At 38.4% G+C, this 27071-nt stretch overlaps 1 protein-coding gene and 2 non-coding genes across 4 annotated transcripts; 1 reads left to right on the top strand and 2 right to left on the bottom strand.

Moving 5' to 3' along the window:
* Window positions 1-300: 300 nt before the first annotated feature.
* LOC125386825 lies at window positions 301-405 on the bottom strand. The gene has a single exon (XR_007227264.1). It is a non-coding gene; the product is annotated as a U6atac minor spliceosomal RNA (small nuclear RNA).
* Window positions 406-1375: 970 nt separating this feature from the next.
* Window positions 1376-17365, top strand: LOC125386728 (phospholipase B1, membrane-associated-like). 2 transcript variants are annotated; one of them, XM_048413807.1, is made up of 8 exons: window positions 1376-1742; window positions 11429-11524; window positions 11889-12100; window positions 12204-12380; window positions 12905-13203; window positions 15729-15907; window positions 15986-16161; window positions 17120-17365. In XM_048413807.1, the coding sequence occupies exons 1-7, from the start codon at window positions 1613-1615 to the stop codon at window positions 16129-16131; spliced, it is 1239 nt and encodes a 412-aa protein (XP_048269764.1). In that variant the 5' UTR covers window positions 1376-1612; the 3' UTR covers window positions 16132-16161; window positions 17120-17365. The 2 variants fall into 2 exon arrangements, with proteins under 2 accessions (XP_048269764.1, XP_048269763.1); XM_048413806.1 differs by lacking the exon at window positions 17120-17365 and having other exon boundaries at window positions 15986-16922.
* An 8952-nt stretch (window positions 17366-26317) lies between these two features.
* LOC125386824 lies at window positions 26318-26422 on the bottom strand. Its single transcript, XR_007227263.1, has one exon. It is a non-coding gene; the product is annotated as a U6atac minor spliceosomal RNA (small nuclear RNA).
* Window positions 26423-27071: the final 649 nt, after the last annotated feature.

The raw sequence follows: 27071 nt of genomic DNA, 5'->3' as shown, positions 1-27071 counted from the left end.
TTGCTTTGTTACTTATTTGATCGTGTCCTGGTGCTTTCCTGGGGTTCAGACGATGGATTTATTCGGTAACCTCTAGAGAAGTGAAAGGTTTAATAGGAAGAGATATTTGAGAGGGGGGGGGGTAATATTATCACTATTTTTTCACTGTTTAGCACTCTTTTTTTTCTTTTTTTTTTCACTCTCTCACTGTATACTGTACACTGTATAGCTTGCCGCGCTCACTGTTAGGGCCGAGAGGTCCGACCTACTCGGAGGTTCACGGTCAACTGGGTGTATCTATCACAGCCAACGGGCGTTGACAAAAAAATCTGGTAAGTGCTGTCGAAAGGCGACAGTGCCTTACCATTTATATGTGTTCCATCCTTGTCTAGGGGAGTGCTAAACGTCTCTCCTTTCATACTACACACTTGTTCTGGAACCTATAGAACAGTCAACTGCTTCTCATAACTACAGAGCAGTCACGTCATCTATATTTCTTCCACGACATCAGGAGTCAACTGCAAATTCCACGTCAACTGAACCTTTACTACTACACTAGACTTTTTCTTGGAATAACAGAACAGTCTATCATCGGGAGTCTATATCAACTGAACATTCAAGCAGTTCTATCTCAGTTCGAATACTCTAAACACCTCAAGACTTTTTCGAAGGTCTTCGAAGGTGTCACCTATCTACCCGTATTCAATCTCGGTCTTCAGATCAGTCAACACCTCTACCCGGATTCTCTCATATAAGAGCAATCCATTTCTTCGTTACCTATATCATAAGCAACGGCGTAAACTCATCAGTGTAACGTTGTGGGAAATAAATAGATTATAACTCTGTTAATCGCAGCATTATACCACCTCAACCATTCCTATTATCTCAACGGAAATCAGGGGATCGATCTATTCGCGGCGTCGATTATTATAATCGTAACGGGAATTTAAGACTCCCGTTGACGTGTTTCCTCGCGATTCCGTCGCCCCGCGATTGGTCGAAACTACGGAGATGCTTTCTTTTTTTTTTTTTTTTTTTTGAAGTCGCTATAAAAACAGAAATTTTCATATTTTTTAGCGCACTTAATTTGTATAAATACAATAAAAGTAATTTTTCAATATTTAACGCGTTTGAAAGTCGGTAATATTTTTCTTTGGAAACAATTTTTTTTCATATATTTTTTTTGTCATACAATTTCTATAGTATGTTTAAAGTACAATTAGAAATAACGGTAGTATATACACCTTATACAATATGTAAATCATATTGCGCAAGCGTTGCCTATTCGTATTCATTAGTTTTCTTGACCTTGTTGATCACGAAAATGCAAATAGATATGTAAAGAATGATAATAGAGATGGGAGTATCTGAATCAAAGTATATATTTTGTCTCTTATTATGATCATGTATCACAGCAGTTTCAAATCTTTTACGAGTACGAACAGTGTGCCAAATGATCGCTAAATAACAGCAGTTAAGACCGGATGCGCTGCTTTCAAGGGCCCTCGATAATACGCGTAACAGTTAGCGGTCATCACAAGAATTTATATTTTCTTGTCTTTATAATCAATAAAAATAAAATATTACTCTGAAAACGTAAAAGTGACCATTTGATTGTGCAAGAAAACTTACCATGAAGAAGCTGTATCTGTGCATTGCATTAGAATTATGCGTGCTGGCCATGTCGCAAAAAACTGCCTTGGATAAATCGATTCTTAATTACATCTATCGTGGATATCGTAATTGGTTAACGCACTCTCACGGTACGTCTGTTTTACTTTATTTCGTGATACGTCTTTATGCAGAAATTTCATTTTCTTTTGGTTAGAGAGATGCTTTTTGAAGGAACATTGAAATATTGTGAATTTTATTTTTCATAGACTAATGTTTCATTGTGAATATATATATGTTCGCGATAAAATGATAAGTTGACGAAATTTTTTTCGATAAAAGTGTAGAAGAACTTGCACAGCACGGATCATTTTTTTTTAACATATAAATAACGTAGAGATTATATTTTCAAGTAACATACGCTATGAATTCTGTGGCACCCTCCTTTGGTTCTTGAGATGAGGAATTTTGTAAACAGTACTTATTTCAAAATTCGTAACGAAGCTAAACAGCAGTCCTGAAGAGTATTAAAAGTGACGAGCTGTTAGATAAATGTGAAGTCAAAAGATGTCCGTATACCATTTTCATTGGTTCTTAAAATATTGGTCAGTCTTGTTATAAGAGAATAAGAAGTAGCAACTTGATTGTGATTTCAAATGGATATTGGGTTTTGGTTAGGTTAATGACGGGGTGCAGGGAGAAGAGTTGATACCTCACCACTGAACGCGTTTACTTTATAGCATAAATCTTGAAAATATACAGTAGCTCACGACAGTTTTCACATGCTATTAAAACTCTAGACAATTAAAGAAGTTAAAACAATGCTCTTATTACTATAAGATACAAGTGCCAAGATTATACATCTGTATATATAAAATTTAGAACGAATCCGATAACGTTTGTAGAGGTTTTGAAATCTTTCATTGTAAGGATGTACAGAAATAAGGTCGCAAAAGTAATCGAACGTCTAGATGTTAAGCGATGTTAAACAATACTTTCGTATACAAAGTGACAAGAAAACGTTGGCAGACTCAGTTGATGTAGAATTAAATTGAGCAGTGAGTTTTGTACTTCGTTGTGAATAATATTAATCTCTGCAGTGGTAATAAGTGCCAAATAATCAGAGACATAGATATTCGAGAGAGAATTGATATAAAAAGGACATAAAGATGAAAATTATAACAATAAATCGCTAAAATATAAGATTATGATACGTTATAATATCACAGAGTCAGAAATAGAAGAAACAGTCCCAAACAAATATTCTACAGGCAGACCAAAGAAACTAATTAGTAGAGGAGGGCAAATTATTATAATTGAATGAGTGAAATAAAAAGGGTCGAAATATCTCGGTTCCAAAGTCACTCAAACAATTGGCAAGTGCGTCAGTAAGAATGTTTATGCGGAATTTTGTTGCAGTACTGTTTATGTATCATTCTGCCTATTCATTCCGATGAACGTTTCATAACTTTTACAGATGTATTAGATTCGAACGAAGCTTTGGATATAAAATCCTGATACTTGCATCTTATAGTAGTTATAATATCATTTTCAGATATTATATTTAACGTGTATATTTTAATTCGAATTCTTTCCTGAGCTACTGCATGTCAAGGTTAAGGTCATCGAGATTAAATTTCTCTTTTTAAGAAAATTATGTTTATAGTACTTCAAAATCGCGTATCTCAATAATCACAAGAGATAACGTCAAAATGGACAACATTTCTCACTTAGAAATGTATCGCCTAAGATATATGCCAAAAAAACGGTCCGTGCTTTTTTTAGTGTTTTTATCAACTTTTACCCTTTTGCCGAACGATCGAGTAATAGTAACTATTTATGCAACCATAAAACAGAAATTTATTAGCAACAGCCTGTCAAGTCGTCAGAGCGATATAATGTTTAATATAATTGATCGATAGTAACGTTACTATAGTAATACACATCCGATAAGAACATAGTTTGGTTTCATTTGTCTGTCGCCATATTGTTGATTTTTCTAAACCTCATAAGATTTATTGATGTGTTTGCAAATGATACCATGTACGGTAGAAAAATATTAGATCATAGTAAAATTAGACATTACATCAGAAAGAGTGAAAACTATATAAATAATTAAATATTCTGCTGGATCTAATCTTGTGGCAAACGGTTGAATGAAATTCTAGTTTCTCTGCTCGTTAGATAACAGTAGAAATCAAACTAACGAACAATTATCATTAAATTTAAAACCGTGATTAAGGAACGGAGAAGAAATATCCAGCAGCTTATTATTAAAAAGTGGAGCGGCGACATTTCCATTAAATCTTGCCTACTGTCGATACAGACCACGGAAGAAAGAATAATTCCTACCGGTTTCATCAACATCAGCCTTCATAAACTTTCTTTCTTATTTTCATATTCATTATATTATATTATATTGCACTTATTTACTTAAATTAAGGCACCTCCTTTTTTTCCAAAGTCGGTATAATACAATAATAGAACTTTAATGTGAATATTTCATGAGTTTTTCTGCACAATTTATAACTTTTTCTAGACAGACATATTTATCATTATGTATGAATTCCACAAGACACGTTACATAACTTTTTCTGTAGCTTACAAAACCTTAATTATTCCTGTACGTTAGTATCGTTCTTACCGGCCATCAGTAGTAATTTGGTAACGAAATATTACAGAAACAGAATTGTAGATCAGTACATCATCTATGATGATCAACTAACGTGGACTAAATAAATATAAATTTTATTAGTATCATTTTTATCGCGAACCACACGTGTCGCCATATTTTCGGCGATTACGAACATATAATTTGTGTATTAATCAAAAATCAATACATATATCCAATTTTTTATGTGCGATCGTGACAACACGTGCTCATAGCATGTGAACATACGTATTGATACGTCGCTAAGCAGAAATAAGAAAGTTTCATTTTTTCTTTATGCTGCCTTATACAGTGAGTCAGAAAATGTTTGTATATTTACCTTTATGACTTTTAAATTCTAGTATTTATTCTATTGTTTTTTTTTTTCACGCATTATGAAAAACATTTCATTTGCATACTATTTCCGTAACAGTTTTGTTGGAACATCGTTTGTTTGTTTAAAGCTCCTCGGTTATTACATTGAAAAGGATACATCTTTCAACAAATTTGGAATACGTTGTCAAGGTCAACTTCCTGATCAACTTTCTCCTATAGTCATGCAGCCACCGCTCGGTCTTCGATGCCGAGATATTAAGAAGGAATTTCAATTAAATTCAGTTTCCATTCCTTCTCATTCTGGCTTAAATGGTGGAGGTACCTTTATATAACTTTTGATGATATTGAATGTAGTGCGTTAAATAGTCACTGGGTGTTTAGATCAACAACATATTTATTAACAAGTGTCTTCTTTCGATCGCGTTGCGTATCGCTCACGGTTTCGCTAGTCAATCTCACTACGCGGTTACAACGCGACTTTTTCACTTCCTGGTTCAAACTCGACTGTCGATCACACTCGATTCTTATCTGTTTTTGATATTGATGGTTCATTAGACACTTCACTTCAGCGATACACATTGTTGTCGAGTGCAGCCACAAACTCAATCCAAATTTACCTCATCGACGTTAATCGATTTTAACATAAATAAAAATCGGTAAATCAGTGGGTTATAGATTGGATTGGATTAATATCCTAATGTTAGGCATGATTTTGGGAGGGGGGAGGGGGGTATTCTAGTCTAGAGGCATGAATTTCGGGCTGTTTTTGAAGCTCTGTACAAATGAAACAAAAAAATTTTGGACTATCCAATTTTTTATCATTAGTTTATTAATATTTTAAGATTACATAAAAATTTTTTTTTTATTTATTAGAATATTTACAATCAAATCTCGTTGAGAATTTTCAGTAACTTCATTTGGCGTGATACAATGACATGGCTTATAATAGTTTTATATTGTTGGTTCTAGTAGAATTTAAGGATTTAATCTAGAGAGTGCTTTCATTTTAGTCTGCGGATCTGGTCCGTCGTGTCTAGTAGTTGGGTGACTAATGGGTTGTGGTGGTTGTTGACTCTTGCGTTATATCTGCTTCTGGACTTGTGTATTTCATCTTTGACTGTAGGTATCTTGAGGTCGCGGTGGATTGTTTCGTTGGTAACATACCAGGGTGCATTTAATAGGGATCTTAGCGTTTTCGATTGGAAGCGTTGGAGTATTTCAATGTTGGAGTTACTTGCTGTTCCCCATAATTGGATTCCGTAGGTCCAGACAGGTTTTATTACAGCCTTGTAGAGGGTTATTTTGTTCTGTATGTTTAGTTTGGAGCGTCGGCCCGTGAGCCAATAGAATTTTCTTAGTTTTTCCTTTAGTTGCTTTGTTTTTTCCGAGATATGTTTTTTCCAGGTGAGCCTCCTGTCCAGGGTCATGCCCAGGTATCTTACGGAGTCCTTGCTTGGGATTATTGTGTTGTTAGTGGTGACCTGGGGGCAGGTTTGTTTTCGGAGCGTGAAGGTTACATGGGAGGATTTTTTTTCGTTTATTTTAAAACCCCATTTTTGGAACCACATTTCCATGGAGTCGAGACTTCGCTGGAGAGTGGATGAGGCAATTGCCGGGTCTGCGTGGGTAGCTAATAGTGCTGTGTCGTCGGCAAATGTTGCTATTGTTACCTCGTTTGGTACGGGTAAATCGGCAGTGTAGATGGAGAATAGTAGGGGTCCGAGGACACTACCTTGCGGTATGCCGGATTCTATTGGGAATGTTGCGGAAGTGGCGCCTAGACATTTAACTATGAATTGTCTGTTGGTTAGGTAGGATTTTAAGATGGAGTAGTATGGGTGGGGTAGGATTTTTTTAAGCTTGTAGAGTAGCCCTTCATGCCATACTTTATCGAATGCCTGTTGGATGTCTAGGAATACGGCTGAGCAGTATTTTTTCTTTTCAAGGGATTGGCTGATCATGTGGGTTATGCGGTGGATTTGCTCTACTGTTGAGTGTTGTTTTCGGAAGCCGAATTGGTGATCTGGGAGAGTTTTCAATTCCTCTAGGAGTGGAAGGAGACGATTCGTGAGCAGCCTCTCGAATAGTTTAGACAGGGTAGGTAAGAGACTGATTGGGCGATAGGAGCTGGCTTCATATATTGGTTTACCGGGTTTGGGGATGAGGGTGATTAGTGAGATTTTCCACGCCTTAGGAAAGTGTTCAAGGCGGAGGATGGCGTTAAAGATTGATGCGATGAGTGCAATCCCTTTTATGGGGAGTTCCTTGATTGCTTTATTTCCTATTAGGTCGTGACCTGCTGCTTTCTTGGGGTTTAGGCGACTGATTGCTTCTATGATCTCTGCAGAAGTGAAGGGTTGGATAGGAGGGGACATTTGGAAGGGAGTGTGCAGGTATTCGGTGACGTCCGCTGCAGCTATGGAGGAATGGGGTTGGAATACTTCAGTCAAGTGTTTGGCAAATAGGTTGGCTTTTTCTATAGGGCTACGCGCCCATCCACCCTGCGGGCGGCGGATTGGAGGTATTATTTGTGGGGGGCGCGTGAGTTTCCTGGAGGCTTTCCATAGTGAGTAGTTTGAGTCGGCTGTGGGGGACAGGCTGGCGAGATATTTGTGAAAACGGTCATTATTGTAGTTCTTTATGGTTTTGGATAGTTTTCTAGTTGCGTTGTTTAGTTTGCGTTTGTCCTCCGGTGTTCTATGGGTCTGCCATATCCTTCTTAGTCTACGTTTTTCTGCTATTTTTTTTAATATGTACTGGGGGTATTCGTGGTTGCTGATGGACGTTTTTGCCGGTGTGGAGACGCGGATAGCGTTTATTATGCTCGCATTTAGGTATTCCGTGGCTGCTTCGATTTCGTCATTGGTTTTTAGTGAGGTTGAGGCTGAAGTTGTGTGGGTAAAGACTTCTCTAAAGAGCTGCCAGTTGGTGTGTTGGTTATGAATGGAGCCATTAGGTGTATTTTCGATGATAGTTGAACTGACTGTTACTATCACGGGGGAATGATCAGAGGAGAGATCAGCCGAGGAATTGATTTGGACGTGTCTTGGCGAGATATTTTTAGTTATAAAGAAATCAAGGAGATCGGGTATTTTGTTTGTGTCGGTGGGCCAGTGTGTGGGTTCGTATGTGGTAAGGTAGTTGAGGTTGTTGGATATTATGCTGTTGAGGAGGTTTTTGCCTCTTACTGTAACCAGTCTGCTACCCCATTGGGTGTGTTTAGCGTTGTAGTCTCCTCCGGCTATGCATCTGTTGCCCAGGGTGTCCAGGAAGTGGTCGAAGTCTTCTTTGGCGATGGAGTGTCTGGGAGGGCAGTATACAGCTGAGGTGGTGATTGTACCATGATAGTCTTCTATTGCTACGTTTGTTGCTTGGAGGTAGTCTTTCTGGAATGGTGGAAGTTCGTGGTGCTTGATGATTGACTTGATTATGATTCCGGTGCCGCCGTGAGCCTTTCCGCTGGGGTGTTGGGTGTGGTAGAAGTTGTAGCCGTGTATTTTGAGGTAGTTTTTGTCGGTGAAATGGGTTTCGGATATGAGCATCACATCGATTTGCTGTTGTTTTAAGAATAGTTCTAGCTCAGATTTGTGCTGAGCTAGACCGTTGGCGTTCCACAGAGCTATTCGCATTGGTTTTATTTTGCTTCTGTGTTTATGAATTTGTCCATGAAGAGTGTGAGTAGTGACAGCAAGTTGTTAATTTGCTCAGTTTGCTTCTCGATAAGTTTTTCGAGTCTGGTAAAGTTGTCTGTGCTTTGTGGGGTGGGAATTCTATTTTCTGTGTGTACACTGTGTGTTTTCGAGTTGTATACGTTTCCTTGCGTTGCTTGCGCATAGGATACTGTTGGTGAGGTGAGTTTTTGGGGTTTAGGTTCTTGTATGTTTATGTCCTTGGGTCTCAGTTTTGGATACCTTATATTATGTAGCGATTTGTAGGCTGAGCATCCTTTGTAGTTTGCAGGATGCTCTCCTTGACAGTGGATACACTTGGCGGGGGTTTCCGGGGATTTAGTGCATTGGTCAGTGGGGTGATTACCTGCACATTTTACGCACCGGAAGTTGTGATTGCAGTATTTCTGCGTGTGGCCGTACCTTTGGCACCTTTTGCATTGTATTATTTCTTTCTTTACAAGAGGTGGCTCGAACTTAACTATGGAGTTCATCAGCCGATTGATATTGTAGATTTCTTTGTTGTTTGTTTTTTGTTTTAAGTCTATAAAGAATAAGGATAGTGGGTTTTTTGTGATTCTGTGCTTAATGTTGCTGATATTAGTTACTTCGTGGCCGTGGTTTGACAGTTCGCACTTTAGTTCGTCTAGATCGACTGAGTGATGGATGTTGCGTAGCACCACTCGAAATGGTCTTTCTTGTTTGAGCTGGTATGTGTGGAATTTAGCGTTTGATGTTTTTAATAGCTTGGTTAACTTTCTATAGGCGTCTGGGTGGGTCGGCAGTATTTTCACGTGGTTGTTGTTAATCTTTAGTTTGTAGTCCTCTTTGCTGATTTCTTTTTCGATAGTCTTAATCATTGACTGAATGTCGATTACGTCGTTTATGAATATCGGTGGGGGAGGGGGAATTCTTTGAGTATGGAGATTGTTTACCTTTTCGGTTGTAATCATGGAGTCTTCCGTGGACTCCAGTATTGAGAATCTATTGTAGGTGGTCACTTGGCTGGCTGATGGTTTGGTTTGATTCTTGTTTACGTTTGTCTTGGTCGGTTCGAGCTTCCGTTTTTTCGTGTGCTGGTCGTTTACCAGGATGGATGTGTTGCCCTCTTGCCACGGGGGAGGAAAAATGGCGGTGTGATAATTTAGCTCCGGGGAGCCTGTTGGAAATGATAGAGCCATCATCGAGCTAGTTAATTCAGTGTGAAAGAACTAGTCGAGAGGCTGTTAACCCTGGCTAGGTTAGTTGGATTCGCTTTCGACAGATGGGCGTCACGTGGAGTTTTGTGAACTTCACAGGGCACTGGACACACGTCTGCACGTCACGGCACTCACGAACGAACTGGGGGGGACAAATTGACGAGATACTTTTGGAAACAGTCATTTTTGTATTTTTTAATGATTTTGGTTAACTTCCTGGTTGCGTTGTTTAGTTTGAGTTTGTCGTCCGGTGTTCTATGGGTTTGCCATACTCTTCTTAGTCTTCGTTTTTCTGTGATTTTGTTTAATATGTAATGGGGATATTCGTGTTTGTTCATAGTAGTCTTAGTAGGTGTTGAGGAGCGGATAGCGTTTATTATGCTCGTGTTTAAGTATTCTGTGGCTGTTTCGATATCTTTCTTTGTTTTTAGTGAGATTGAGGCAGAGGTTGCCTTTGAGACAAGTTTCCGGCAATTTTACTCATAGAATGGTACAGCATATTTACACATTTTTAATCAGCGATACCTGCTCTATACATGAAACCTTCCTCTACTTCAAAATGCTCATTCTTCGAGGTTCTTTTATGGAGACGAGCAGTCCTGGCTTGCTTTGATGCCTCTGAAACTCGGAATTCAGAGGGCTCGATGCGAACTTCGTGTCGCCTGACTGCGAACGCATGAGCTTCTGGGCCAATCGTGATTCCCATGACACTTAAGATTTTCAATGTGGGTATAAAAGCTTCATTAAAAGTACGTACTGCGAGGAAAGTGGAAATTTGAATTGCCTGCGTTCCTGCGTGGATGTGCTTCGGAGCAAAAGTCCATATTAACGAATTTAACGATTCGTTATTATTTTGGGTATCAGACCCCAAACATCGTTCGTATTGAATTATTGAAATAAAAATACATTAAAAAGGGATACAATACAATAAAGGTTTTATGAGGGTATTCATACGTAGGTACCCGGGCAGTGTCTACCATCTATTGTTCACTTGTTCCGGTTGGCCGGAGCAGATGCCGCGTCACAAAAATGGCTGTAACTCATAAAATAATTGAAATTTTGAAAAATCCTTTTAAGGGCGTATTCCTGAATGTCCAAACATTGAAATATGAAAAAAAACTTTTCGATTTTTTCAAATTTGTAGACTAGAATACCCCCTTAATTTTTCTTTCATACGGTTTTGTAAACGTATCGTGAATTTGATTACTACTTATTTGTATTATCATTATTTGTATGTTTAAAGAAAAATATGAATTTTTATTAGTACTTTGCGACTACAAAATTCTGAGTTAAGTGCCGTGCAGTCTTTGACAATCCATTTACACATCACTGCCTTTGCCAAACCGTGGCCAGCTCCTTTAAACAATATCCCTGCTCTCTATTCATTATTCTTTGACAATGCAATGTCGGATCGCCTGCCGTCGGTTTATCTGCCTATTAATTTATCCTTCGTCAAACTGTTTTACACATCTCTCGCAACAGTCTTGCCATCGAAACCTCATCGTTCAGTTACTTCGATTCGCCTAGCATCGGCTATCTAAATATTAGTTCAAGCACTGTACCGAGGTTCTTACAGCCAAGTCAAAAATTATCGTAAGACTAAGTAGCGGCGGGCTATCTGTATTTGTAAGGGTAAGAAGGTACGTTGTCGTTATCAAGTATGTACATGACAAACAGACAGGTGAGACATAATGCAACAATGTGAAAATTATTTCACGATAGCATTATTTTACTACTCTAACCCAACCCATAACCCATTCATTTTTCTTTCTAATTTACACGATATTACAAATGATTATCCTGACGGTGACGCTAATTCGCATGGATTGAATTTTTGTCTGATAGGCGAACGGTTCGAACACAATGAGATTTTGACATACCTTTTGCATTATTTGATCGTAATTTTGATCAAATTGATATCGCATGCAACATTATATCACAGATGAAGTATTTTTGTAAAATATTTTAAAGGGACTATTTTGTAGGTACAAGAAGTGAGGAACGGATATCTCAATTACGGAAAAAAAATAAATTTCAAGATGAAGTTCCAATAGACGTCTCTTTTCCTTGCAACGTAACAGGTAGTTAACAAAATTTATGGTTATTGTTGTCAAATACTTTATGAAATCACCCGCAAATATTATATTATAATATTCATTCTTTAAAATCATTACTCAATTTAAACCACAGATTTTTTTTATTTCCTGTAATTTGTACAATTTGCCTTCGGGAACAATTGGTAAATTTCTGTGGCAGGAAAGTACAGTGAAGAACGCTGTTCTTCACAATTTGTAGTGGCTACAAGAATGTCTTGTCCTTTAATATCATTTTTTAAGACAGATATGTAACATTACAAGCTCCTCACCTTACTGTAATTTAAAAATATTAAAATTGATGCTTATTTTTTGAAGTTAATATGTATTCTAATGTCTTTAATTTGTTTAGCCGGCAGGTCTTCGAATGTTCCCGAATCGGTTCACCATTTAAGACCAGGAGACATAGATGTCATTGCTGCAATGGGTGATTCCTTGACAATCGGCGCTGCAGTTACTTCGATTTATACGTTGGAACTGAACATTGAAAATAGAGGCATAGTAGGCAGTATCGGCGGTCAAGGAAATTGGCGACAGTACCTGACTCTTCCTAATATTCTTAAAGTTTGTTCATTTCTTACATCTGCATTGTTTACGCATACGATTTGTGTTATCGCCATAAATGCGAATACTGAAATCTTTCATAGTCCGATTTTCCTATATGCAGGAATTCAATCCTAAATTAGTAGGTTATTCACTTGGCGACTCTGTAAGTATTGATCCTGCTGCGCAGTTAAACGTCGCCGAAATGGGAGCTATGTCTAGAGATATAACTTTCATGGCGACATATTTGGTCAATAAAATAAAAGAAGACCCGAGGATAGATATCAACAAACATTGGAAGGTTCGTATGTTCGTAGACAAAGTAATTATATACAATACATATTTACTGTATGGCAAGTGGTGTTTTAATATGCATATGATCATTGAAATTAACAACGGATTAATAGATTATAAATTAACATAAAATCTAAATTATCAGCAACATTATTTCTTGCGTTACTAAATGTAATCTACTATTATTAGCAATATTACGTTTACCATTTATATTCAAATATTAAAATAGAAATTACCCAAGGCCTTTATATATTCATTACTAAGGAAGAAAGACAGTAATGAAATTATTAGCATTATAATTAGAGAAGTATTTCTATGCAGTTCTGGTGAACTATTTTTAATAGTTAATTACATTACCTTTTATTTATTAAAAACACACTTGAAATATAATTAAAAATTATAACTACAATTAAAAAAGATTATATGATGGTATGAAATGAAACAAATTCTTTCTTTCTTTAATCAAAATTTATAATTTCATTTTATATTTAATCGTTTACGCAATAGTACCTACATATTTATATTTTCCAGTTGATTTCGTTGATGATTGGAAGCAATGATTTTTGCGTTAATATGTGTACAACTTCTTCTCCATGGACTATGTTAAATGATCACAAAACAGATTTAATTAATACTCTTAGAATATTAAGAGACAATTTACCAAGAACTTTTGTTGCTCTTATACCACCACCTCACTTAAAGGAACTGATTACTGCACACCATGGAAGAGAATCATTGCCGTGCTATGTGTCATCCATGATTCTATGTTCGTGTATGTTTGCTTTACAATTTAGAGATCAAAGACCGGAATATTATAAAATAATAGAGAGGTTTGTATAATTTACTGAATTTATGAAGCATGTTAGATATATTGTACTTACATATGCAATTTATAAGGATTTTGTTATATCATACTTTATACACAAAAACGGCTGCACTTTCGATTTGAATGAACTTCAGTATGTTATGAAACTCGACTTTGTTCCTATAAGGGACTCACTTAGTAAGTAAACTCACTTAGTTTCCGAAATATTTATAGAAAGCTGTTGCTACTATTATATTAAATCTGGCTCATGAGGGAATATATGCGTGAGTCTCACACAGGAGATACAAGAAATCACCTGTGACGGCACTCGACAACAAATATCGCCACTGGACAATAACTAGAAATGGACACGGCAGTGCAGTTGTTAGCACCCTAGGTCAGGAACGATCGGTTCGATTCCTGGCGCCCGTGATCCGATTTTTCTTCCAAGCATCGAAATAGAAGAATAATTAGCAGTACTCCAGCAGCGACATCTACAGCCGGCAACTACAACTATCACAGACAACACATACCACCTCACACTAAATTAACTTATCACTAGTAATTTCCTTACGTCGTAGTCCGAATGCTTTACAAGTAAGGAAATAAAAGTCGGATTTGTAGATGTGATAGTAGAATTTATTGAATCCAACAGAGTAACGGTTTAGATTGTTATGACGGAGTGTGTACGACACAGAATTTTGGAGCAGAATGTTCTAAATGCTGATTTTGGGAGCGTTTTTATATGCCGCTTTTATATGTTGTTCTAAATGATGAGTTTTACATTATAATTAAATTTCATCAAAATCGGAGGTGCAGCCGCTTTTGTGCCCAATTACCTTAACTTTTATTTTATATTTAAGCGTATTTCATTTTTGTTAAATGTTGGCGAATAACTTTATTGAAAAGAGTTGTTAGAAAGCGATATAGATTGATCATCTTTGAATTCAATTCACATTAAGATCTGATTGGTGACTCGGGCAATGTCGGGCTCAACTTTGGATGAAAAAACACTGATAAGTATATTTATAAATGTATATTATGAATACGTATTCAGACGACCAGTTCGTATTTCTATAACACATATGTAGTAATGTTACCGATACTGTATCAATGCTATCGACATCAACCTACGAATTTCAATCTGTTATCCATTAATATCAAAGGCAAAGGTATCAGTTATCGATATTGATCCTTTTCTAATCGATAGGAAACAAGTACTGTACTTGAAACACCATAAACGTATCGATACTCGTCTGATACCGCAGGTAAGTTTCGGTACAGATTCTTAGAGCTAAAATAAGATGAAAATCGAGAACAACAGAATTGCGCTTTGTTTTTTACACGAACGATTGTAGATCCGCAGCTTACCTCGTACAAGTCGTAGAGAAGAAGATTATGGCATTCGAAAACGTAAACCATCCTTGTAAGAAAAACGATAGATTAGACGTTAAATCTGCTTACTCATTAAAATCCATAACAGCAACTCGAAAATCGTCCCATTAAATTTTCGAGTAGAAAGGATCAATGTTTACTCTAGTTCATTGCCACCATAAGTAATTAATACATAATAGCGCATATAAGCAATGATTATACGAATTTGATGCGGCGATTACGCACCGCGATAGTCTCGTTCGGGGTTAACCTAAATGTCGTCGTCTCGGTGGCTAACATAAATTTAGCACTCTCGACATTTCGTGAGCATGCGCAGAAGTCGCGCGGAACAGTTTGATGGTGGGGAGTAAGTGACATACGCGCACGACGCGCCTAGTGATCTCACTGCCCGCGTGAGTTTCTCGATCGAGTTTACGTGTAATAATAATAAACACGACTCTGTCCCCTCACTGATCAACCAGAAACTTGGTGTTACGCAGGAGCTCTAACATTTCGTTTCCCTTATCGCGAAGATTGGCGAGACCCTTACTAGAACGATGCGTGAACGCAGAAATTATCGAGACGCAAAGAGGCTATTGACCAATTCCGTGAAAATGTCTTAACGATATGGTGTAAATACCCCTGCTTTCACCCTTCGTTTTCTCCATAGAGGAATCATCGACAAGGCTCCTTCAATGCAAAATAGGTTAAATTCACCCCTAGCCTTTACTAAATCAATATGGCGTATATCCAGCTTAGGAATGCTGCATGTATCCTAATTATCTTGAAAGGATATTACACCCTTCCATTACCATGTCGTATATCGGAAATCGTTAATTTTGGCAGTAGATTATTCCACATATTCTCTTACGTGTAACAAAAATTATACTATGAAAAACTACGAACTTTTAATTACTATGATAATCCAAATTATCACGAAGTATAATTACGAAACCAAAATGTGATATACTTATACTGAAAAAATGCGAAATCTTAATAACTAGTAAAGGAATTTTACTTCTGTCTCAGCGCGGTGCGACTATTCGCCCCACAATCAGCTTATTTTTATTATTTCATATTTATGCGATATTATTTCCCTAACAAATTTCAAGTACCATTCGATATCGATTCTAAGATACATATGAAGAATATACCATTTTGTTTCATTTTTTTTAGGTGGCAAAATATTGACGAAGAAGTCGCTAATTATCCAGAATTTCATAGAAATGACTTCACTGTAGAATTTTTACCGACTCTGAAAGAAGCAAAAATACCACTTGCCGAGGATGGATTTACCGATCTCTCATACCTTAATGCTGATTGCTTTCATTGGAGTCAAAAACTACATGCACTGTGTGAGTATAACAGATGAAACTATACAATTATTTAATGAGTGTTACGTTGATAATCAGAAATGTTTTGTGTTTCCCAAGATGCGAATAATCTGTGGAACAATTTGTTGGAACCAGTTGGTAACAAGAGTAGGAATCTCACTTCGTTATTTAAAAAATTTCTGTGTCCTACTTCGGAAAGACCGTTCTTGATGACGTATAAAAATTCACAGAACAACGAAACTTAAGGATGGTTATAGAAATTAAAAACAGTTTCTGTAAGTGGACGATGTATTATAGCCTTGCCATTCAATTAAAGGAACGAGCAATTTATGTGTATCAATACGATACATTTCTGTGTACGAATGAAAGGGATGTTGTTTTCCTACATTTCTTCCTTCTTATACATAATTCCTTAGAGTTATACATTCTGTATTACATAGTTTTACAGTCGCAACAAGATTCTAAGCTTTCCGATTGCCTTTGCACCATCCAGACTATTTACTTCAATTTTAAATAATATTAAATAAAACGAACACATCATTTTTAAATAGATTTTCTAGAAGAAGCGTAACACGCTTTAGTACTAAATCTAATATTGCTATATACTTATTAGATGAATCTACATACAGTCGCGTTCTAGATACAGTAATGTAAATCTTGTGTTAAGATTCGAATAACATAAATTTCCATATTCTTCGTTAATTATTTATATGGCTCCAGTTCTGCGTCTATGTGTCTCTTCCGCACTCCACATCTGCAACACATCGTCCAATTTCTGAAACGGTCATGTTACCGCGCTTACAAAGATGCATTTTTCGGTATTCAAGCTTGTCGCCGCCCTTAGAACAAAGAGTAAATTCGCCAAGATCAAACCCGTTATTCAGAACGCGTTACGCGTCGCACTACAACGACTTTTTAGTATAATTTTTAGGAAAGTTAGAATTCTTTCAATCGCCTTTGTCGTTATAATCGTCCGCGTAAAGTTTGGTCGTCCAGCACCGTTAATTTTAGTTGTTCAATAAATGTTAAATCGAAATTGCCTTTTTTTCTTTTTAATTCATTGAAGATTTCTCCACGAGCCCAATTTATCCTTCGTTCTCGGCGCTGACCGATTGCGGCACCTTGAAAATCAGAATCAACAATCACCGCTCGTCCGATATATCACGAAGAGCAGTTGATATCATAGTATCAGTATCAATTAAATAAAATAATGTGTTGCTTCTCTTTTTACAGTAAAATGAACATTAGTTCGAAAGCAAATAATCCGAATATTCCGATGTAACTCTTCTTGCACAATGGAAATGATATCATCAATTAGAAATTTTACAACTTGTAGAGTACAAATCGCCAATACTAATAGGTATATTTTATTAAAATACTAGCAAATTTGATAACAAAATAATTGAAATTTTATAAAAGTGTTTTATAAAAGTTAAAAAAGTTACAATCTGAACGAATGAATTCAAAATTATAGAACCCTAAAGAAAAAAGGTAACGAAAATGTAAAATAGTGCTAATTTATTAACATTGTTAGTATATTATTGTACAGGTCCAAAGAATTCTGAAACTTGTCACGAATTCTTTGATCCGATGATAATGATGGAATATTAATGACGGGTTTCACAACTACAGGGATCCATTATCCATTTTATTCACTATTTTATTATTCCAACTATTTATTTTAGCGACGTGACATTCCGAAATATGTTCTGATAAGGTACAATAAGTATGCTATATAACAATTTGATTGTAACTAAATTTAAAAATGCAAATTTCATGGTCGCTATTCAGAAGCGACAAAAATTATAATCAGCAAATGTACTGAAATAAGAGCCAATATTGGATCCATAGCAATATTTAATTTTTACTGTATTATTTCAGTCATTATCATATCGTTGTGTTCTTGTTTCAAAACTTCTGTATCAATAAAGATAATATTGGAAATTGATAATGCGTTGAGCACTGAAACATTTTCCCTGTCCTTGCCGGTCGTTTAAATTCAACATAAAATCTAACCTGTTTTGAAGATATTTTGTTTTTGTTTATAGTATATGTCGGGTTAACGTTCGGTTCAAGGGCGTGTAACGAATCTTCATTCGGACTAGCCATTGTTGTTGTATAATTGTTTCAACCGAGATTCGCGTTTCGGAGATGTTCGCGGAGACGTTCGGGGAGACGCTCGGTGAGACGCTCGGGGAGATGCTCGAGGAGACGTTCGGGGAGACGAGGATGTGCGTCTCGAACGATGTGACGAACGCGGGGTCGGTGAACTAGGCGAAAATCGACCGTTGGATGATCGGTCGCTCGACGATCGACTGCTCGATGTTCGGTTGACACGTGTTCGTGGTTTGCTATGCCCATGGTCTTGATGCAGATACGTGTGGTGTCGCTGTCTACAGATGCGACATGACCCCGCGGAGCATTGAGTAAGAGCGTGTCCCTTGCCTAAACAATTGGTACAGAGCGACGCCCTTTTGGCGATTTCCAGGCGTTCTTTGGGCGACTTCGCTTTCAAGACATGACAATTCCATAATTCGTGTTGTCCGTGGCAGTTCGGACAAACCAACGTATTATGTGTAGTTATGAATGTATAACTTCGCGGCGCGTTCGGTCGCCGACGGTCATGTTGATCGGACGCCCTTTCTTTGACGGTTGATGCTGAACACGTTCTATCGCCATTCGTCCGTGTTTTCAGAAAATCTACCAAGTGCGTGTATGACGGCAGTTTCTTGTCCGGTAGTGTACGTTGCCATTTGCGAATGATGGCTGAGGGTAGCTTCGACGTGAAAAGCTTTAAGAGAACGGCGTTTGACGTGACTGGGTCCCCGAGATTTTCTAACGCTTGGAGATTTACCTTGACCGTCTCGATAAGATCGTCTATAGCTTCGGGTGTTTCTTTAGTTATTTTCGGATAGTCGAAAATCAAGTCCCAGTGACGCATGCAGATTTGACGGTGGCAGTCGAATTTTTCCTTAAGAACGTCAATGGCGATTGCGTAATTCGACTCGGTGATGGCTAATGACTGTATGCTTCGCGCGGCCCATCCAGTCAGGGCTGATCGGAGATGATAAAATTTCTGAACCGGTGTTAAATGCTCATTTTGATCTATCGTTGACGAGAAGGAATCGTAAAATGACTGCCAATCCTCGAGGGCGCCATCAAATGTAGGTATACGAACCTCCGGTAGTTTAAGCGAAGCAGACTCGCGACCGGCGGCTGATTGGCCGCTTGTCGATTGTGACGGCGTACTTCGTCGTATATTGATCAATTGTTTAGTTATTCGGTGTTGTAGTTTTTCGTATTCTTCCGCTAGTTCAATGCCGCGCGCGATCTCTCCCTCGTCTATAGCTACGATCTGGTTTTGTATGGCACGGAGTTCCGTCTCGTAGATTTCTAGACAATCCTTAATTTGTATCAAGTCGATCTCTTCCGGACAGCCTGATTGTCCGATGTCGTCCAGTTTTTTTGCGAAGCGTGTAAACTGGGCGATATAGTAGCCCCGGCGTGGACGCAAGGTGGCGAGTTCGTTTCCGGTTGCCATTATTTGTTATGTAATTGAGAGTGAGATCGTTTGAACTTACTTCTGTTGGCGATTATCCACTTTGCGGCAGGAGGCTGTGTGTTTGCGTTTCAACCACCGAATTATACCCCTTCAAAGGTGACGACCCTTTACGTTACTGACCTCGCTGAGGTAGTAACGCTTCCGCTGCTGGTTGTGTTGGGTTCACGTGGCACTGTATGGTAGTGGGTGTCACTGGCGTGCACTTTTCACTTGACACTGAATCCGGCTCGAAGGACCAAATGTTTCAACCGTTCGCGGAGAGACGCGATCGCTAGATAACGCGTCAACGAGAGTCGTAAATTCTCGTTACGATTAAACAATCGACGCCACGAACTGATTGATCCCCTATTTCTATTACGAGAATAGAGGTGGTTAGGTTTGAGTGTATACGAACAACTATACTGGGTTGGTTGATAAAAGTTTAATAAAAATAACGAAACAACAAGTTCAGTCAAAGATCAACAATTAAAAACGAAAAAGATAACAATCAAGGTTTGTTTAGCGGTTTGCTTATAACGAGACCTATCGCACTTCGCAGCTTGAGACAGACGTTATGTGCTAGATTCGATTCAATGTGTAACGTTCGACGTGTCACAAGGAACAGACTGACTTTAGATGATTTCTTTGTCTCATTTTTAAGACGACCCCCACTATACTTAGGTCACGCCACCGTTCGCGCCTATGATCACGTATGTCTGTTCTTGCGTGGAAAATGTAACGGACAAAATTCGACGTTTCGAGAACTCTGCTTGGCGACAGCTATGCGCTCGTCGATACATTGTATATGATCCGGCGGTGAGATAAGACGATCTGACTGCGACATTCTAGGGCCGCGAGCGGCGGGTAGAAAATACAGCCTGTGGTAAGCCTCGTGGCGTAACAACAATAGAGATTAAATTTACTGGTATGAATATTGATTTTTACAAAGTTTGACAATAACATGGTGATTAAACACTCGAGATGTTAGTGACAATGTTCTTAGGTCCAATAACGAATCCACGGTCAACGGGATAACTCAAAGCAACGTTTTCTGCCACGCTCGGTATAATAATCCACGTAAAGACGACGTATCAAACTCTCCAAGGCGATCGCAAGAATAATATACTGATGGGAATTATCCTCTCCTTACGATAGCGTTTGTTCGTTGCATATTGCCCGGGGATATCAACAAAATTCCAGCCGCCGATGCGAGGCAGACCCGCGTAGAGCTGACATTGCTCCTGCCCGGGGTTTGATTGTTAATACAACGTGTGTCCCCCAATATTGGCACTTCTCTGTTAGGTAAAAACGTTCATTCCGTGACCGTGGCTACGTTCGACGACCAGTTGTGCCACCTCGAGACCCACCGTCACAGATCTCGGGCCAGGTTAATCTTCTGTCCAGAGTCATGCACAGGTATCTGACTGTGTCCTCGTTGGGAACTGTTATATTGTTAATGGAGACCTGTGAGCAGGTTTGTTTTCGCAGCGTGAAGGTTACATGTGTGGATTTTTTTTCATTAATTTTGAAGCGCCATTTGTGGAACCCACTCCTGCTCGGACAGCCGAGGAGGACGGACGTGTCTAGACGGTCGTGCTCTCCAGGTATAAGTGAATAGTGAAAAAGTGCTCCAAAGTAATAGTGCTGCAAAGTGATAGTGAGGAGGAAATAAAATAACAATGCAGATACCAACTATAAACATAGCAACAAAAGGAGAAACATATTATATAAAAACCAAACAAACTAACATGGAGACAGAAGAAACAAAAGAGCATCGGGGACAGGAAGATAGCAATTCAGAACATGAAAGATACTACCAGGATGAAAGCTGGAAGCCAGTGAAGGCTAGCAAAAAACGTAAAACAACCACAGACACAAGTGCCATAGGAAACCCAGTCACAGAAAAGCAGCGATGGCTGCAAGAATTACCACTAAGTAACTCCTTCAACTCACTAACTGAAGAAATAGACGCTGACCCCGTAAGTAAAACCACTATCCAAACAAACCATATTACAAAACCACCACCTATCTTTGTTGAGGCCCAAATAATAGACCCGCTCATTGATCTACTAAATAATCTAGATGAGAAAAACAACTACACAATAAAGCAAACAAAATTGGATCAAGTAAAAATACAAACAAACACACCAGAAACATTTAGGAAAGTTATAAAAGCATTAAAAGAAAAAAATGCTATCTACCACACGTATCAGCTTAAAACTGAAAGGAGCTATAAAATAGTCATAAGAGGATTGCATCCTAAAACCAACATACATAAACTAAGCGATGAGTTAGCTAAAATTGGACATCAAACAAGAACAATAAACAATATAACAAGATTCGACACAAAGCAACCACTACCACTATTCTTAATTGAACTTGAACCCAGAAACAATAACAAGGAAATATATGATATCAAACAAATACTAAACACAATAGTAACAGTCGAACCACCACGACACAAAAAAGATATACCTCAATGCATGCGGTGTCAACAATATGGACACACTAAGAACTACTGCAACAGAAGCCCAGCCTGCGTCAAGTGCGCAAAAAATCACTTAACTGCACACTGCCCATATTCAGGAAAAATAGAAAAAGTTAAATGCTCCAACTGTAACGGTAACCACCCAGCCAGCTATAAAGGCTGTGAAGTAAGAAAACAACTACAACGAAAACTGTTCCCGCCCCTACGAAGCAGGACAAGCACTAACACGCAAGCCCATCATGACAGCACAAAACCTGAAATATTACCAAATACAGAGCAAGCAATAAATACCAAACCTATCAGCACCAACACCATTGGTGGTCTAAGCTATGCTCAAGTAACCAGCCAACCAACACACACACATAACCAATACCACAGCAATAGTAACAACGACACTGCAGAAATCAAAGAACTGCTCAAACAATCCATAAAGAACACCGAAATGCTAGCCAGAATGATAAGCGAACAAAATGCAGTACTCAAACAGCAAACCCAACAAATCACAGTCATGCTACAACTAATTACAAACGTGCTAAGCAAAAAATAAAAACGGACACTCTAAAAATAGCAGCCTGGAACTCAAACGGCCTACAACAACGGGCCCTCGAAATTAAAACATTCATATACAATAATAATATAGACATACTACTTGTCTCAGAAACACACTTCACTACAAAAAGCTATTTGAAAATACCATACTACACCATATATGATACCAAACACCCCTCAGGAAAAGCTCACGGAGGGACAGCAGTGATAGTCAGAAACGATATCAAACATTATCTTCACAGCCAAGTTAACAAAGAATATTTACAAGCAACCACTGTTACAGTTCAAACTAGCAGCAACTACTTCCAGTTGTCAGCAGTATACGTGCCTCCGCGACACAAAATAACAACACAAATGTGGGAAGAATACTTCCAGGACCTAGGGGACAAGTACATCGCAGCGGGAGACTACAACTCAAAGCACACGCTCTGGGGATCAAGAAACATTACACCTCGAGGTAGAACACTGGAAAAATACATTAGAAATAATAACCTCAATATATTATCCACAGGAACACCGACACATTGGCCGACTGACCTGAACAAAAAACCAGATCTTCTGGACTTTGCAGTTACAAGGGGACTAAACACAAATAAACTAAAAATAACACCCAACCTCGAGCTCAGCTCCGATCATACACCCATAATAATTGAATACGGAAACAAACCAATTCACTATAGCAAACCAGAAACACTATGCAATAAAACCACCAATTGGCAAACTTTCAAAGAAATAATAGAAAGCAAAATAAACTGCAACATCCCGTTAAAAACTCCTGAACACATAGAACAGGCAGTAGCAACATTGACAGCAACTATTCAGGAAGCAGCAAGGACAACCACTACTCCCGAACCAACCAGCAGATAAACAATAACAATCCCGCAAGAAATACTTGACAAAATCAAAGAAAAAAGAAAAGCAAAAGCAAAATGGCAAAAATACAGAACCCGAGAAAACAAAAAACACTTAAACAAACTTGCAAAGGAAATAAAAAACAAAATAAAGGAGCACAACGATAACGAATTCTCAAAGTTCATAGGGACACTCTCCACACACGAGAACACCAACTATTCACTATGGAAAGCCACGAAAAAAATAAGGAAGCCAATAATACCCGTCCCGGCAATCAGAAAAGCAGATAACACATGGGCAAGAAGCAACGAAGAACAAGCTGAAGAATTCTCCAACCACCTCTACAACACATTCACACCACACATTACCAACAACAGCAACCTCAAAAGTCATACGGAGGAGGATCCACAAACCACTGCTACCACAGCCGACAAGGAATACACCATACCTAAAACATCGGCACAAGAAATTAGAAACATAATTGATAAAACAAAAAACCACAAAGCGCCAGGAATCGACCTAATTAATGGTAAAATCTTAAAAAACCTTCCGCCAAAAGCAATAAGACTAATAACAGTAATATTCAACGCAATTCTAAGAATTCAATACTTCCCCAAACCATGGAAATTAGCACAGATCAAAATGTTACATAAACCAGGCAAAGACCCGCACCAAACTGCATCTTACAGACCAATATCACTGCTTCCAGTATTTTCCAAAATACTGGAAAAGATAATATACGACCGCATAAAACCAATAATAGAGACAAAAAAACTAATACCGGATCACCAATTTGGTTTCAGAAACAAACACTCCACGATAGAGCAAATGCACAGGCTTATAAACGAAATAATAGTAGCACTAGAAAACAAGGAATACTGCACAGCCCTCTTCATAGACATAGAGAAAGCATTCGATAAAATTAACCATGAAAGTCTACTACAAACAATTAGGAAACAATTCCCGGAGCAAATACACCACTTAATAAAATCCTACCTAAGCTGCAGAACCTTCGTAATAAAAATCAAGGACACACATTCTCAAGTTAAAGGCATCAAGGCCGGGGTACCACAAGGAAGCGTCTTAGGCCCAATCCTATACACATTATACACGGCGAACATACCAACAACTACCAACAGCACAGTATTGACATTCGCGGACGACACAGCTATACTAGTCAGGCATACTAACCCAGAAACGGCAGTCAAAATACTACAAGAACACATCGTAAAAATAGAAAATTGGCTACAAGAAAAACAAATAAAAGCAAACCCCAATAAATGCAACCATATTACATTCACGCTACGGAAAAAGACACCACCAAACATCCTATTGAACGGCACGCATAAAACGCAAACAAAGCATGTCAAATACCTAGGACTCCACTTAGATCAAAAACTCACCTGGAAACTACACATCAAATCAATAGTAGAAAAAATACAGAAAACAAGAAGACAAATGCATTGGCTAACAAGCCGAAAATCCAAACTAAGCACAGAAAACAAGTTAAAAATATATAAAACGATCATAAAACCAATCTGGACGTACGGAATACCACTATGGGGGACGGCAGCAATGAGCCATATAAACAAAATAGAGGTAATACAGGCTAAAATCCTCAGGACAATAGTAAACGGACCTTGGTACGTCAGAAACGAAGATATACGAAGGGACCTGGGAATGCCAACGGTCAAGGAAGAAATCAACAGATACTCCGAGAAATACAAATTAAGAATAGCAACACACATAAACCGGCTAGCTGCGGAAACATACAAAATCACAAATATGGACAGAAGACTAAAAAGGAAGCACCCAGCAGACCTTATAAAGGACATAACCTAACAAACACGAGGATGGTACCCCGCTGGGGGTAGCCACCAACATGCTAATTTAACCGTTAAAAAATTCCACCAAATGTCCAAATTGGACAAATTGTGAATTTTAATAAATAAAAAAAAAAAAAAAAAAAAAAAAAAAAAAAAAAATTTGTGGAACCACTTTTCCATTGAGTAGAGACTTCGCTGGAGAGTGGATGAGGCTGTTGTCGGGTTGGCGTGGGACGCTAATAGCGCTGTTTCGTCGGCAAATGTTGCTATGGTTATTCGTGTTGATATTGGTAGGTCGGCAGTGTAGATGGAGAATAGAAGGGACCCGAGGAGACTGCCTTGGGGTATGCCCGCTTCTATTGGGAAATTTGTGGTAATGGCGTCTGTGTATTTAACCATAAATTGCCTATTGGTTAGGTAGGACTATAGGATGGAGTAGTAAGTGTGTGGTAGGACTTTTCTAAGTTAGTAAAGAAGCCCTTCGTGCCATACTTTGTCGAATGCCTGTTGGATATCAAGGAATACCGCCGAGCAGTATTTTTTCTTTTCGAGGGTTTGGCTGATATTGTGTGTTATTCGGTGGATTTGCTCTATTGCGGAATGCTGCTTCCGAAAGCCGAATTGATGATCTGGCAGAGTTTTCAGATCCTCTATTAGTGGAAGGAGTCGATTCGTTAGCAACTTTTCGAATAGTTTTGACAAAGTGGGTAGAAGACTAATTGGGCGATAGGAGCTAGTTTCGTGTATTGGTTTTCCGGGTTTGGGGATGAGCGTAATTTTTGACGTTTTCCAGGTTTTGGGATAGTATTCAAGGCGAAGAATTGCGTTGAAGATTGAAGAAATGAGTGCAATCCCTTTTACAGGTAGTTCCTTAATTGCTTTGTTACTTATTTGATCGTGTCCTGGTGCTTTCCTGGGGTTCAGACGATGGATTTATTCGGTAACCTCTAGAGAAGTGAAAGGTTTAATAGGAAGAGATATTTGAGAGGGGGGGGGGTAATATTATCACTATTTTTTCACTGTTTAGCACTCTTTTTTTTCTTTTTTTTTTCACTCTCTCACTGTATACTGTACACTGTATAGCTTGCCGCGCTCACTGTTAGGGCCGAGAGGTCCGACCTACTCGGAGGTTCACGGTCAACTGGGTGTATCTATCACAGCCAACGGGCGTTGACAAAAAAATCTGGTAAGTGCTGTCGAAAGGCGACAGTGCCTTACCATTTATATGTGTTCCATCCTTGTCTAGGGGAGTGCTAAACGTCTCTCCTTTCATACTACACACTTGTTCTGGAACCTATAGAACAGTCAACTGCTTCTCATAACTACAGAGCAGTCACGTCATCTATATTTCTTCCACGACATCAGGAGTCAACTGCAAATTCCACGTCAACTGAACCTTTACTACTACACTAGACTTTTTCTTGGAATAACAGAACAGTCTATCATCGGGAGTCTATATCAACTGAACATTCAAGCAGTTCTATCTCAGTTCGAATACTCTAAACACCTCAAGACTTTTTCGAAGGTCTTCGAAGGTGTCACCTATCTACCCGTATTCAATCTCGGTCTTCAGATCAGTCAACACCTCTACCCGGATTCTCTCATATAAGAGCAATCCATTTCTTCGTTACCTATATCATAAGCAACGGCGTAAACTCATCAGTGTAACGTTGTGGGAAATAAATAGATTATAACTCTGTTAATCGCAGCATTATACCACCTCAACCATTCCTATTATCTCAACGGAAATCAGGGGATCGATCTATTCGCGGCGTCGATTATTATAATCGTAACGGGAATTTAAGACTCCCGTTGACGTGTTTCCTCGCGATTCCGTCGCCCCGCGATTGGTCGAAACTACGGAGATGCTTTCTTTTTTTTTTTTTTTTTTTTGAAGTCGCTATAAAAACAGAAATTTTCATATTTTTT

The sequence above is a fragment of the Bombus terrestris genome, chromosome 17, assembly GCF_910591885.1.
Source record: "Bombus terrestris chromosome 17, iyBomTerr1.2, whole genome shotgun sequence".
In the NCBI taxonomy this organism is placed as follows: domain Eukaryota; kingdom Metazoa; phylum Arthropoda; class Insecta; order Hymenoptera; family Apidae; genus Bombus; species Bombus terrestris.
This window is presented reverse-complemented; position numbering and strand designations above follow the sequence as displayed.

What these genes read in the sequence shown, in the direction of transcription:
- LOC125386728 (XM_048413807.1), top strand. Translation starts at nt 1,613, where the DNA reads ATGAAGAAGCTGTATCTGTGCATTGCATTAGAATTATGCGTGCTGGCC. An exon ending in CTCTTCCTAATATTCTTAAA is followed by an intron (nt 12,101 to 12,203) that starts GTTTGTTCATTT and finishes TCCTATATGCAG; the next exon opens with GAATTCAATCCTAAATTAGT. An exon ending in TCAAAAACTACATGCACTGT is followed by an intron (nt 15,908 to 15,985) that starts GTGAGTATAACA and finishes GTGTTTCCCAAG; the next exon opens with ATGCGAATAATCTGTGGAAC.